At 41.8% G+C, this 14,308-nt stretch overlaps 1 protein-coding gene across 2 annotated transcripts in view; it reads right to left on the bottom strand.

The window, feature by feature from the left end:
• Positions 1 to 14,308, bottom strand: part of LOC126262865 (zinc finger protein 184-like) — a 367,123-nt gene that overhangs the window by 237,416 nt on the left and 115,399 nt on the right. For both annotated transcript variants that reach the window (XM_049959732.1, XM_049959733.1), the window contains one exon: positions 12,177 to 12,379. In XM_049959732.1, the coding sequence (XP_049815689.1) occupies positions 12,177 to 12,379 (203 nt within the window). The remainder of the gene's footprint in view (positions 1 to 12,176; positions 12,380 to 14,308) is intronic.

Genomic DNA, 14,308 nt, shown 5'->3' with positions numbered 1-14,308 from the left:
ACCGCTGCTTCCCTTTCATGCCCCTAGACTCTTATAAGTGCCATCTGGTTTCTGTAAAAATTGTAAATAGCCTTTCGCTCCCTGTATTTTAACCCTGCCACCTATAGAATTTGAAAGAGAGTATTCCAGTCAACATTGTCAAAAGCTTTCACTAAGTCCACAAATACTAGAAATGTATGTTTGCCTTTCCTTAATCTATTTTCTAAGATAAGTTGTAGGGTCAGTATTTCCTCACGTGTTCCAACATTTCTACGGAATCCAAACTGATCTTCGCCAAGGTCGGCTTCTACCAGTTTTTCCATTCGTCTGTAAAGAATTCGCGTTAGTATTTTGCAGCTGTGACTTATTACACTGATAGTTCGGTAATTTTCACATCTGCCAACACCTGCTTTCTTTGGGATTGGAATTATTATATTCTTCTTGAAGTCTGAGGGTATTTCACCTGTCTCATACATCTTGCTCGCCAGATGGTAGAGTTTTGTCAGGACTGGCTCTCCCGAGGCCGTCAGTATTTCTAATGGAATATTACCTACTCCCGGGGCCTTGTTTTGGCTCAGGTTTTTCAGTGCTCTGCCAAACTCTTCACGCAGTATCGTATCTCTCATTTCACCTTCATCTACATCCTCTTCCATTTCCATAATATTGTCCTCAAGTACATCGCCCTTGTATAGACCCTCTATATACTCCTTTCCACCTTTCTGCTTTCCCTTCTTTGCTTAGAACTGGGTTTCCATCTGAGCTCTTGATATTCATACAAGTGGTTCTCTTTTCTCCAAAGGTCTCTTTAATTTTCCTGTAGGCAGTATCTATCTTACCCCTAGTGAGATAAGCCTCTACATCCTTACATTTGTCCTCTAGCCATCCCTGCTTAGCCATTTTGCACTTCCTGTTGGTCTCAAACTTGAGATGTTTGTATTCCTTTTTGCCTGCTTCATTTACTGCGTTTTTATATTTTCTCCTTTCGTCAATTAAATTCAATATTTCTTCTGTTACCCAAGGATTTATACTAGCCCTCGTCTTTTTACCTACTTGATCCTCTGCTGCCTTCACTACTTCATCCCTCAGAGCTACCCATTCTTCTTCTACTGTATTTCTTTCCCCCATTCCTGTCAATTGTTCCCTTATGCTCTCCCTGAAACTCTGTACAACCACTGGGTCTTTCAGTTTATCCAGGTCCCATCTCTTTAAATTCCCACCTTTTTGCAGTTTCTTCAGATTTAATCTACAGTTCATAACCAATAGATTGTGGTCAGAGTCCACATCTGCCCCTGGGAATGTCTTACAATTTTAAACCTGGTTCCTAAATCTCTGTCTTACCATTATATAATCTATCTGATATCTTCTAGTATTTCCAGGATTCTTCCATGTGTACAACCTTTTTTTATGGTTCTTGAACCAAGTGTTAGCTATGATTAATTTATGCTCTGTGTAAAATTCTACGAGACAGCTTCCTCTTTCATTTCTCTCCCCCAATCCATATTCACCCACTATGTTTCCTTCTCTCCCTTTTCCTACTCTCGAATTCCAGTCACCCATGACTATTAAATTTTCATCTCCCTTCAGTACCTGAATAATTTCTTTTATCTCATCATACATTTCATCAATTTCTTCATCATCTGCAGAGCTAGTTGGCATATAAACTTGTACTACTGTAGTAGACAAGGGCTTCGTGTCTATCTTGACCACAATAATGCGTTCACTATGCTGTTGGTAGTAGCTTGCCCGCACTACTATTTTTTTATTCATTATTAAACCTACTCCTGCATTACCCCTATTTGATTTTGTATTTATAACCCTGTATTCCTATCCATTTCCCTTTTTAAATTTTCTAACCTACCTGCCCGATTAAAGTATCTGACATTCCACGCTCCGATCTGTAGAACGCCAGTTTTCTTTCTCCTGGAAACGACGTCCTCCTGAGTTTATAATATAATTTTCTCAAAACAGGGATGAAATTACAACTTCCTTCCAAAAAAACTGCTGTGCAACCAGATCTTGCCATTTCCCATTTCTTTCCAAGCCAGGATCTAACCCTTTTCATCACATATTTTAAGAAGGAAATTGAGGTTTTTCATGCGTACTATTGAGAAAAACCTTGTTCCCGTAATGGGACTCACGTGATTCTCAAGTCTCAACTCGTGTGATATCTGAACTTGCTTTTGGCTTGCATGACTGACCACACAGATGCTGAAAATCATTTTTGCCTATATTACAAAACTACCACCAGTCACACCAGTTTCAAGTTTTAAATTGCCTAACGGCTTCCAGGCGCAACATAAATTTTACTTTCAGCATTTAATATAATTGCTGACCAAATTTAAAAATTTAAAATGCTGTTTTAATCAACTTATTAAGAGAGATAATCTTATGTTAAGTGTTTACCACAATAAGTGAAGTATTAATGTTAGAAAATGGGCATGTACTGAGGCAGTGTAACACGAGGCTTGTAAATTACCCAGACTATATTCATCCAGTATTAGAGAATAAGTGCACTTGTTGCTACTTCTTTACTACATTTCTTTCAGATTTTTGATGATGTTTTATATATGGGTGGTGAATTCTATAGACAATAGGGGCTGGGTGGTGCTCCTGATTCATCCCTAAACTAAACCATTGAAGACCATCGGCCATACATGTCTGAAAGAAGGGACCCTGCAGACGATCCACAGCTTTACGAAATATTTAAAAATTAATTCACTGACCACAAATTCCTTGACATCAGCGGTATTAGGTAGATCTACTACTCAATATTGACACATGAAAATTTGTGGTGAACTGGGACTTGAACATAAATTTCTACATCTACATAGATACTCCGGAACAACTGTTTGGTGCATGGCAGGGGGTACCTTGTACCAATACTAGTCACTTCCTTTCCTGTTTCACTCCAAAGTAGAGCAAGGGAAAAAGACTGTCTATATACCTCCATAGTTGTTGTTGTTGTTGTTGTGGTCTTCAGTCCAGAGACTGGTTTGGTGCAGCTCTCCATGCTATCCTATCCTGTGCAAGCCTCTTCATCTCTGCGTAACTGCTGCAACCTACAACATCCTGAATCTGCTTAGTATATGCATCTCTAGGTCTCCCTCTACAATTTTTACCCTCCATGCTTCCCTCCAATACTAAAATGGTGATACCTTGATGTCTCAGATATGTCCTACCAACCGATCCCTTCTTTTAATCAGGCTGTGCCACAAATTCCTCTTCTACCCAATTCTATTCAGTACCTTCTCATTAGTTACAAGCTCTACCCATCTAATCAAATGGCTCTGAGCACTATGGGATTTAACATCTATGGTCATCAGTCCCCATCTAATCTTCAGCATTCTTCTGTAGTATCACATTTCGAAAGCTTCTACTCTTCCTTTCTTAACTATTTATTGTCCATGGTTCACTTCCATACATGGCTACACTCCACAGACATACTTTCAGAAAAGACTTCCTGACACATGAATCTATACTTGATGTTAACAAATTTCTCTTCTTCAGAAACATTTTCCTTGCCATTGCAAGCCTACATTTTACATACTCTCTACTTCGACAACGTCAGTTATTTTGCTCCTCAAATATCAAAACTCATCTACTAATTTAGGTGTCCCATTTCCTAATCTAATTCCCTCAGCATCGCCTGATTTAATTTGATTACATTCCATTATCCTCATTTTGCTTTTGTTGATGTTCATCTTGAATCCTCTTTTCAAGACACTTACCATTCCATTCAACTGCCCTTCCAAGTCCTTTGCTGTCTGTGACAGAATAACAATGCCATCGGCAAACCTCAAAGTTTTCATTTCTTCTGCATGGATTTTAATTCCTACTCCAAATTTTTCGTTTGTTTCCTTTACAGCTCGCTCAATATACAGACTGAATAACTTGGGGATAAGGCTACAACCCTGTCTCACTCCCTTCTCAACCACTGCTTCCCTTTCATGCCCCTTGACTCTAATAACTGCAGCCTGCTTTCTGTACAAATTGTAAACAGTCTTTCGCTCCTTGTATTTTACCCCTGCCACTTTCAGAATTTGAAAGACCGTATTCCAGTCGACATTGTCAAAAGCTTTCTCTAAGTCTACGAATGCTAGAAATGTATATTTGCCTTTTCTAAATCATCTTGTAAGATACACCATAGGGTCAGTATTGTCTCACATATTCCAACATTTCTACAGAATCCAAACTGATCTTCCCCCAGGTCAGCTTTTACCAGTTTTTCCATTCATCTATAAAGAAATCACATTAGTACTTTGCAGCCATGACTTATTAAACTGACCGTTTGGTAAGTTTCACACCTGTTAACCCCTGCTTTCTTTGGGATTGGAATTATTATATTCTTGAAGTCTGAGGGTATTTCGCCTGTCTCATACATCTTGTTCATCAGATGGTAGAGTTTTGTCATCTCTATCTATCTCATAGTCTTCTTGACTGTTTTATTAACTTTTGTAATCATAGTTGTGATAATGACATCATGATCGCTAATCCCCATTTCTATACTGACATTGTTGATAAAAGTATGGGCTGTTTGTGACTGCAAGGTCTAAGATATTTCCATAGCACGTAGGTTGCCGAGCTAGCTGCTTGAGACAATTTTCAGAAAACGTGTTCAAAAGTATTTTGCATGACTGTCTGTCTGTCTGTCTGTCTGTCTGTACCCCCCGCAATGAATCCATCGACATCTCGGTCTATACTCAGCAGGTTAAAGTCCCCTCCAACTAGTATTGCATGATCTGGGTATTTATGTACTATTGACCGTGGACTTTCTTTGAATGACTCTGGAACTGTCACAGCAGAATTGGATGGCCAGTACAAATAGCATAAAATTAATTTGGTTTCACCTACACCTGTTATATGCGACCAAATAACTTCACTGTCACACTCAACTTCGACCTCACTCGAGACAATATTTTTGTCAACTGCAATGAACACTCCCCCTCCTACAGCCTCTAACCTGTCTTCCTGATATACATTCCATGGCTCGCTAAATATATCAGAACTTTCCACTTCTAGTTCCAGCCAGCTCTTGGTCCCAAGAATAATCCAAGTGTGAGAACTTTCGTAGAGGGCAGAAAATTCGGGAACTTTATTAATACTTCAACAGTTTACTGACAAAATTATGACAGTCAAAGTGTCTTTATTCTGAATGCTGTTTAACTTCCCTTGCTGCATATTGATTGGTGAATGTTCATCGGAGCACTTCAAACTACTGCCTAGCCTAAAAAACTCTCATTTGCACTGGACAAGTACTCTGATACCCGAGCAGCAGCTTCCTTTGTGTAGTGCACCACTGACCTATCAAGGGGAGTCCTACAAATCCTGACACAATAACCTAGGTCTAGAAATCTGCAGCCAAGACCATCACAGAGTCAATGAAGCCTTTAGCTGAGACCCTCCACTCGGCTCCAAACCAAAGGACCTGATCAACTCTGGAAACAATGCTGCAAATTGCGAGCTCTGCTTGCATCCCACACACGAGGCCAACAGTCTTCACCACCTCTGCCAGCTGCCTGAACAATCCGAGGATCACCTCAGAACCCATGCGACAGACGACGTTGCTGCAAATGTGAGCCACAACCTGCTGACAATTGCACCCTGTATGCTTGACAGCTGTGCAGGCAAGGCCGCCTTCACATCTCGGATGAGGCTCACTGGCAGACATACCGAGTGCACACTGGTTTTCTTTCCAGCTCTAAATGCCATCTGCAAGGGACTCCATAACACACTTAACAATGGAGCTCCCAATTACTAATAACCCCCCCCCCCTTCCCCCCGTGTGCCTGCCCAGACCCTGGCGAATGGGTGAGGCCAAGCCTCCAGTCTCAACACTGGCTCACCACCTCAAATGAAGCAAACATGTTACCACCCACCTCTCATCCTGCTATGTGGGTGGATCCATAACGTTAGGTGCACTAGCAGGTGACTCAGAAGCAGAGCCCATGGCCAAAACTAGCAACAGTTACAGTGTCCCATCCAACACACCAGATTCTCAGCTATCGCTATAGCCTGAGGCAGCAGCCTGAAGGTGACTGACCATAGTTACAAGTGCATTCAGTTGTTCATGAACTCTGGCCAGCTCCTCCTGCGTCCGCACACAGCACGCACACATCCCAGCCATCCTAGCAAGACTAACTCAAGAAGCAAATTATAAAAGCAGACAGAATTCTAGATATGCAACTTGCTACCATCCTGATTTGTCATCAATGGATATTGATAAGTTAATGAGCTAAGTAGCTGGTTGTTCAGTGAGCAACTTGTGCGCTACAGACTGAATGAATTTACTCTTACAAAAGCACAAGATTAAACCTCTTAAACAGAAAATACATGCTCAAAATTTAATAAATATTGCTGTTTATTGCTGGTTATACAGTGATACCAACTGTGATTATCAAACGTGTACTTTTATTTGACAGCAGCCCTATTTCAGATTTTTTTTTTTTTTTTTTTTTTTTGTGGGTCTTCTGCCTTTATTTAGCCACTTAAAAGTAAAATAACCACCACCACATACAACAACTCATTTGAAGGAAAGAGGTTTTCTTGGTCCCTTAGTCCCTGTACTTCATGCTGCTTGGAAATACTGCCAAGCAATACGATCCAACAGTGTGTGGCATTCTAGTAAGTAGCCATTACACACAGTGAACAGTCCCTTGTTTGAAGCTGATCTGTGCTGGTGCACAAGTGGAAAAATGACAAATGAAGAAGCTACTCCTGGCCCATCCATATCTACAACTCTGTCAACACAATGATGAATGAAGAAGCTGCTCCTGGCCCATCCATATCTACAACTCTGTCAACACATGATGAAGCGAGAAAAATTATAATAAATGTCGCACAATGTAATAAATGTCGCACAATGCAGTGAATGAAAGAAAATGGAAACAGCTAAGTACACTAGTGGGATGAATATTTACTTAATACTGATAACTGTATTAACATTGCAACAACCCCTCCCCTCCCCCCTCCCCACTGGTACTAAACCTCCAGAGATGTCTCAGTTTAGCCAGTGAATCTGTAGATGGTGGTATAAGGGACACACAGTATAACTGGCCACATTTTCCCACCCAAGTTTTACAATAACGAAGCTAGTCCATACTTGAACTGACTTAGTCACTGCATAGAAATTCTTCCTACCTGTTATGTGGAGATGCTCTCATAGTTTTATGTCCCCCTTGCAGAGCCATAGCAGTGTCATTGGATTCTGAAGGTTTTACATTATGAAGTGGGAAGAAGTTTCGTGTGCACATAATTTGTATATGGGATGCTAAAAAATGGCTCTGAGCACTATGGGACTCAACTGCTGTGGTCATCAGTCCCCTAGAACTTAGAACGACTTAAACCTAACTAACCTAAGGACATCACACACATCCATGCCCGAGGCAGGAGTCGAACCTGCGACCGTAGCAGTTGCACGGTTCCGGACTGCGCGCCTAGAACCACGAGACCACCGCAGCCGGCTATGGGATGCTATTATGGTGTGTTTATTTAAGAAACACTGGGAAATGAAATGGTTCAGACTGATATTAAGTGAATTATTAATGGTAAGAGAACATGGTCTACCACATCAACAGATCAAATGGTACCCTATCGACGACTGCCAACTATGGTGCACAGCCTACAACTTGAGTGTACAATTGGTAAAGTTCATGTAAGCTTTTACTTCTTTGATTATGTCAAATCAATCAGTGTTTCCTGGCACTGTAAAAATTGCTGAAAGATGGTATTTATGACTCGTAGACTCCTCCTAATGTCTGAGTACCAAAAGAAAACTTTTGTTAGCAAATACACTCCTGGAAATTGAAATAAGAACACCGTGAATTCATTGTCCCAGGAAGGGGAAACTTTATTGACACATTCCTGGGGTCAGATACATCACATGATCACACTGACAGAACCACAGGCACATAGACACAGGCAACAGAGCATGCACAATGTCGGCACTAGTACAGTGTATATCCACCTTTCGCAGCAATGCAGGCTGCTATTCTCCCATGGAGACGATCGTAGAGATGCTGGATGTAGTCCTGTGGAACGGCTTGCCATGCCATTTCCACCTGGCGCCTCAGTTGGACCAGCGTTCGTGCTGGACGTGCAGACCGCGTGAGACAACGCTTCATCCAGTCCCAAACATGCTCAATGGGGGACAGATCCGGAGATCTTGCTGGCCAGGGTAGTTGACTTACACCTTCTAGAGCACGTTGGGTGGCACGGGATACATGCGGACGTGCATTGTCCTGTTGGAACAGTAAGTTCCCTTGCCGGTCTAGGAATGGTAGAACGATGGGTTCGATGACTGTTTGGATGTACCGTGCACTATTCAGTGTCCCCTCGACGATCACCAGTGGTGTACGGCCGGTGTAGGAGATCGCTCCCCACACCATGATGCCGGGTGTTGGCCCTGTGTGCCTCGGTCATATGCAGTCCTGATTGTGGCGCTCACCTGCACGGCGCCAAACACGCATACGACCATCATTGGCACCAAGGCAGAAGCGACTCTCATCGCTGAAGACGACACGTCTCCATTCGTCCCTCCATTCACGCCTGTCGCGACACCACTGGAGGCGGGCTGCACGATGTTGGGGCATGAGCGGAAGACGGCCTAACGGTGTGCGGGACCGTAGCCAAGCTTCATGGAGACAGTTGCGAATGGTCCTCACCGATACCCCAGGAGCAACAGTGTCCCTAATTTGCTGGGAAGTGGCGGTGCGGTCCCCTACGGCACTGCGTAGGATCCTACGGTCTTGGCGTGCATCCGTGCGTCGCTGCGGTCCGGTCCCAGGTCGATGGGCACGTGCACCTTCCGCCGACCACTGGCGACAACATCGATGTACTGTGGAGACCTCACGCCCCACGTGTTGAGCAATTCGGCGGTACGTCCACCCGGCCTCCAGCATGCCCACTATACGCCCTCGCTCAAAGTCCGTCAACTGCACATACGGTTCACGTCCACGCTGTCGCGGCATGCTACCAGTGTTAAAGACTGCGATGGAGCTCCGTATGCCACGGCAAACTGGCTGACACTGACGGCGGCGGTGCACAAATGCTGCGCAGCTAGCGCCATTCGACGGCCAACACCGCGGTTCCTGGTGTGTCCGCTGTGCCGTGCGTGTGATCATTGCTTGTACAGCCCTCTCGCAGTGTCCGGAGCAAGTATGGTGGGTCTGACACACCGGTGTCAATGTGTTCTTTTTTCCATTTCCAGGAGTGTATTTAAGAACAACAACTACAGACAATGGAAAATGCAGAACAGAATGTAAAAATTATGAGAAGGAAAGTTGCTGTTCACCATATAGAGGAGATGCTGAGTCGCAGATAGGCACAACAAAAAGACTCTCACAATCAAAGCTTTCGGCCATTAAGGCCTTCGTCAACACTAAACACACACACACACACACACACACACACACACACACACACACACACACACACACATACAGACAAACGCAACTCACACATGCGACTGCAGTCTCAGGCAACTCAAACCACACACAGAGTGGGTGAGAGTCTTTTTGTTGTGCCTATCTGCAACTCAGCATCTCCGCTATATGCTGAGAAGCAACTTTCCTTCTCATAACTGTGAACAACAATTACTTGATTCGCAACAAAAAAAAGTATTTTCTGTTCGTATCTCTTTGCTGACAACACAAGTAATTTCTGCATCGGCACCTCATCCCACTGGCTATGAAAGCGCCAGATTGCCAACCACATCTGCTAGTCAGTGTGGGAACCTACCAATCACTCATTACTCCATATGTACTGCAGCACTGATACATTCACTTCACATTATGCCAAGTAGCAAAGCTGGAAATAAAGTAAAATGTGCTCTTATCTGCAACAAGAGTCACAAACATAATTGTTTAAAATGTAGTTTGTCTCTTCCTGCTTGAATAATTGTGTTACAACAGCCTCAATTTAATTTTAATACTACTAATAAGCCTTACATTTAACACGAATGTCTTTATATATGTGATTTCGCAAAATCTCATTATTCCATCACATCATCTGTGCTGTAGCAAATGACTGGCACGAAGTGCAAAGTTGCCAATAGTGATTCCTCACACCTTTCTGCACCCTGTGGCTACACAAATGATTATTCTGCCATTACCATGGTTATTACCACTCCACTCGATGAAATGACCAAGCAAGCATTCAAAAACTATTGGTTTATCAACACAAGATGGCGGATCCTGGCTAGTCGTGGTGTTGGAGAACTACAGAATGCAAGCTCTGTCCCCATCACCATCAGCATCTTTGAAAAGGAAGAAGGAAGTGGTAGAAGATAAGAGACAGTGGAGTAACAAATTTTGCCTGTGGGACACCTATCCACTTATATGCTCTAAGGTCATAAGGTGGTCCATCATACTGACTGAAATCTTTCACTTCCCTCAGTGCACGGTTCACACACAACATGGATGCAGCCCTCAGGAATGGCAAGTAACAGCACCAGCCTGGACCATCGAACACAAGGTGACGAAAGTAGGGAAGCTGAGGGCCATCACCACAATCACTATCCTGGACCTCGGTGATTAAGGTATGGTGGGTGCCCTTAAAGTACTTCCACTAAAGACCAGCATACTATTCACCAGATAATGAGATGGTATGCTGTCCAACTGTCAATGTACATTAAGGCTGACCTTCAACACTGGGGCAGTAATGAACAAAATCCAACAACTGTGATGCTTTTTAAGAAATTTCAACTCACGATTTAGAGCCAACTACAAAGCTGATACTGCAAGTCTGGCATTGGCAGAACAGGGGTTTGGTAGTTGGGGAGGGGGATTCGAAAATAATATTTGGAACAGCTGATAGGGATGTGATCTACAATGGGTAAATGCCACTCTGTGACAAGTGCAGAGGATAGGACATTCTCGAAAAAAAAATACAGTTGCATATGACCCACTGGAAAACATGAGGAAGGACATATTTAACGACACATAACATATTTACCCTATGCTTTGACTGCTGCATTAGTGGCACACACTCTGGAGTTAGTGACAATACTCGACAAAGCCTTGGACAGTCAGGAACTGACTAGATATTATTGACACCCAGCCGACCGTTGCGAGGCTACTTCAAATCCATCACTGATACCTGCATTGAAGTGGCTGAGGTGCAAGAAGCACTCAATTGTGCCACTTGTGGGCACATAGCATCAGTACTATTGTTGATGAGGGAATGTTTTGGGGGATTATAGAAGGTTTGTGGCTGCTGTTGACACTGGAGGAAAGCTCCTTGCATTTATTCTACTGTGGGGCTGATGTAAATGTAACATTAGATGGAAGGGGTTACAACTATGGGCACGAATATCCCTGAAGTGTAGAGAGTATCAGTTTGAGTGTTACACTTTACCTGGTAGCATGCAGGGTGCTGCATAGTCTCTTGGTCGCCCTCTACAGAAACTCCCACAAGCTTATTACTGCCTCAAAATTGCTACAGTGCTAAGACAAGCAAATCCACAGCTGCCAAAAGTTTCCCAAAGTGAAATTCCCTCATATTTCCCTGATTTCCAGACAAGTTTTAGCATTTTTCCCTGACAAATTCTGAGATCTCAAGGGTAGGAAAAGACGTAAGTAGACAAAGAAATGTTATTTACTTAATAGATTTGTTCCCTATGTGCAGCAGAAATTTGTGGAGTCTTGGCAGCAACAATGCATAACCACACAGCCTGCAAAATGAGTTGGAGACCACAGATGATGTTCACATTTACCCATTTTGCAATTAAGCACCACAGACTTGGAACAAGTAGTTGCTGCAAGAATACCCACGACACTACTTCTTTCAAGGAAAGATCTATAGTTGTAGAAGAACTGATGACAAATGAAATCTGCCCCTAAAAGCTACCTTGGAAGCAAAAAAAAAAAAAAAAGGATTAGCAATTCATATAATATAGAACATTATGGGACAACTAGGTAATGCAAAAGCACAGAAAAGTGTTAACTGTCAGTATATTTTTTTTTTTTTTCAGCCAAGACCTTCAACCTAGCAAACTATGAGAGGCTCAGCTTTAAAATCAGCCATTAAAATGAAACAATTAAAAATCTGTACATTTTCTTTGTTTTTGTTTAAGTGTTGCTCATTTCATTTCCTCCACATGCTTCTAGTTCCTAACATTACGAAAATACTGAGTTGACCGATCTATTTGTTTGAAGGGTATCTGCCACATTAAAACTTATCACATATGATGGCCTACTCACCTATTGTCAGAAGATGTGGCACTGCAGTCCATATCTGGCAGAAGGATTTCACAATGGTCACTAGCCCCTTCATTGACAGGTGCTGCAAAATGCACATCTTCCACATTATTCTCATCTACGGTTTCTTCCATTTTCAACATCTTTGTACATTTTGTGAGGCAGTGAATACTGGGAAGTCTAGTACTGACTGAGCTTCCTAAGAACTGCAAATAAGCAAATCAGACAATAAAAGCAACTTTGCTGCACCTGTAGTCATTTAAATTATACAATTAATTAACCACACTATACATGGCTGTGTCCCTCCTTCCACCCATCTATTTCCAAACAAAAATGGGGACAGGTGGGGGGGAATTGCACACACACACACATTTAGAAATAAGCAGGAGTTATTATAATTCCATGTATTTTTTTGATTCCACAGCCACTGAGACACAAAGAACGGTAGGAAAAATAGGGTGAAGGAAACTGGGTCAGAATGATTCACAGCTGCACCAGGCTTCTTGAGCTTACCCGAGCTACACACACATAGGTACACCATAATTATGGTAATGGAAAATTTTTAGTGAGACACAAACAGCAGAAGGAAATTCCGTAGAAGGATTCATCTGAACTGTTCTCAGCCTTGTTTATGTGCCTATCGTCACCTCAACTATTTGCTGAGGTTCTACATTAACTACTTTCATCATTTATGTACACTGTAAGTCACTCTGAGCTGTTTTTGATACCACACATAGTATACCAATGTCATTTAATTGCCTTCTATTACATTCATTGATGTTCTACAGCTGGTAGACCTGTGTACAAACACACATTTCTTCAATTTTACTACCATGTTCATTACAAAAAGTGTGTGTAAGCTTCTTAGGCCTTCAGCATCATTTCTTACCATTTTATTTCAGTAATCTCCTCCCACCATGCTTCATATTTTCCAAAAACTTTTTATCAATGGTACTGACATTAGTATCTTTCTTTATTTTGTCTTACATTTCCCTCTTAATTCAATTTATTATCCCATCAGTGATACCCGTATTTTACTATTTTTGTATTTCATAACTCTTGTTTTATACTTTTTTAGAAGAGTTGATCTTTAAATGTCCAACATATTATGAAATCACTACAGATGAAGCACATGCTCAGACTGTGCAAAAGAAGGTGGGAAACTTGTTGTAAGGTTTGCTATTTCTCTGACATGTTTGAGAAAAACAAAAAACAGTTTACATCTGGGTGGTCAGATGGCAATTTGAATATTTATTTATTTATTTATTTCAGGAAAAAAACAAGCTATTTTGCTGCTCCATCAGAGACAACATTAAGGTCACCAACTACAGCTTACACCCACACAAATGTAGTAATTTAGACTTCCAAACAATGGAAAATCGAGGGAGGAAAAGATAGATTGCTACTTAACATAAAGAAGACATATTAAGTTGAGAACAGGCACAATTAATAGACACTTACGTAAAGGTCTCGGCCATAGCCTTCATCAGGGAGAACAAAACCACACACACACACACACACACACACACACACACACACACACACACACAAGAATGCACACATGACTGCCAACTCCACCATCTCTGGCCTCATTCTGGCCCAAGATGATAAAGTTAGTGGTCATGTGTGTATGAGGTGCACTTGCTTGTGTGTAGGAATGGTGTGTGTTTCTCTTTTGCTGATGAAGGTTGTGGCCAAAAGTTTTATGTAAGGATATTTTAATTGTGCCTGTCTGCAACTTAACATGTCTTCCATATGGCAGTAAGTAGCAATCTGTCTTTTCCTACATTGTAGGTTGTGTTTTATATCTGAATGCATTCAGAGCTGTAGAGTACTGTCAACATCAAACAGAGATCATAGAAAAGGCAAATGGAGGCCACAAAATATCTGTGTAAGAGGAGACAGTACACCTCCTTTTTCTTTGTGTGGTCTGAGGCACAGTTATAAAAACCATATCTCTTTTGTAAACTTATTGTTACCATTTATGTTAAATGTTCATCAAGAATTAATCTAATTTATCTTGCTGTTTCCACCACATGTTTTAATATACTTAATTTTTATTTTTTAAATTATAGTCTTATGTGTTTCCTAATGGCAACATCTAATTAAAGAGGTTATTAGCTGATTACTGTCAT

Source organism: Schistocerca nitens, chromosome 6, assembly GCF_023898315.1.
Source record: "Schistocerca nitens isolate TAMUIC-IGC-003100 chromosome 6, iqSchNite1.1, whole genome shotgun sequence".
Lineage (NCBI taxonomy): Eukaryota > Metazoa > Arthropoda > Insecta > Orthoptera > Acrididae > Schistocerca > Schistocerca nitens.
The sequence above is the reverse complement of the archived record's forward strand: the minus strand, read 5'-3'. Positions and strand labels throughout refer to the sequence as shown.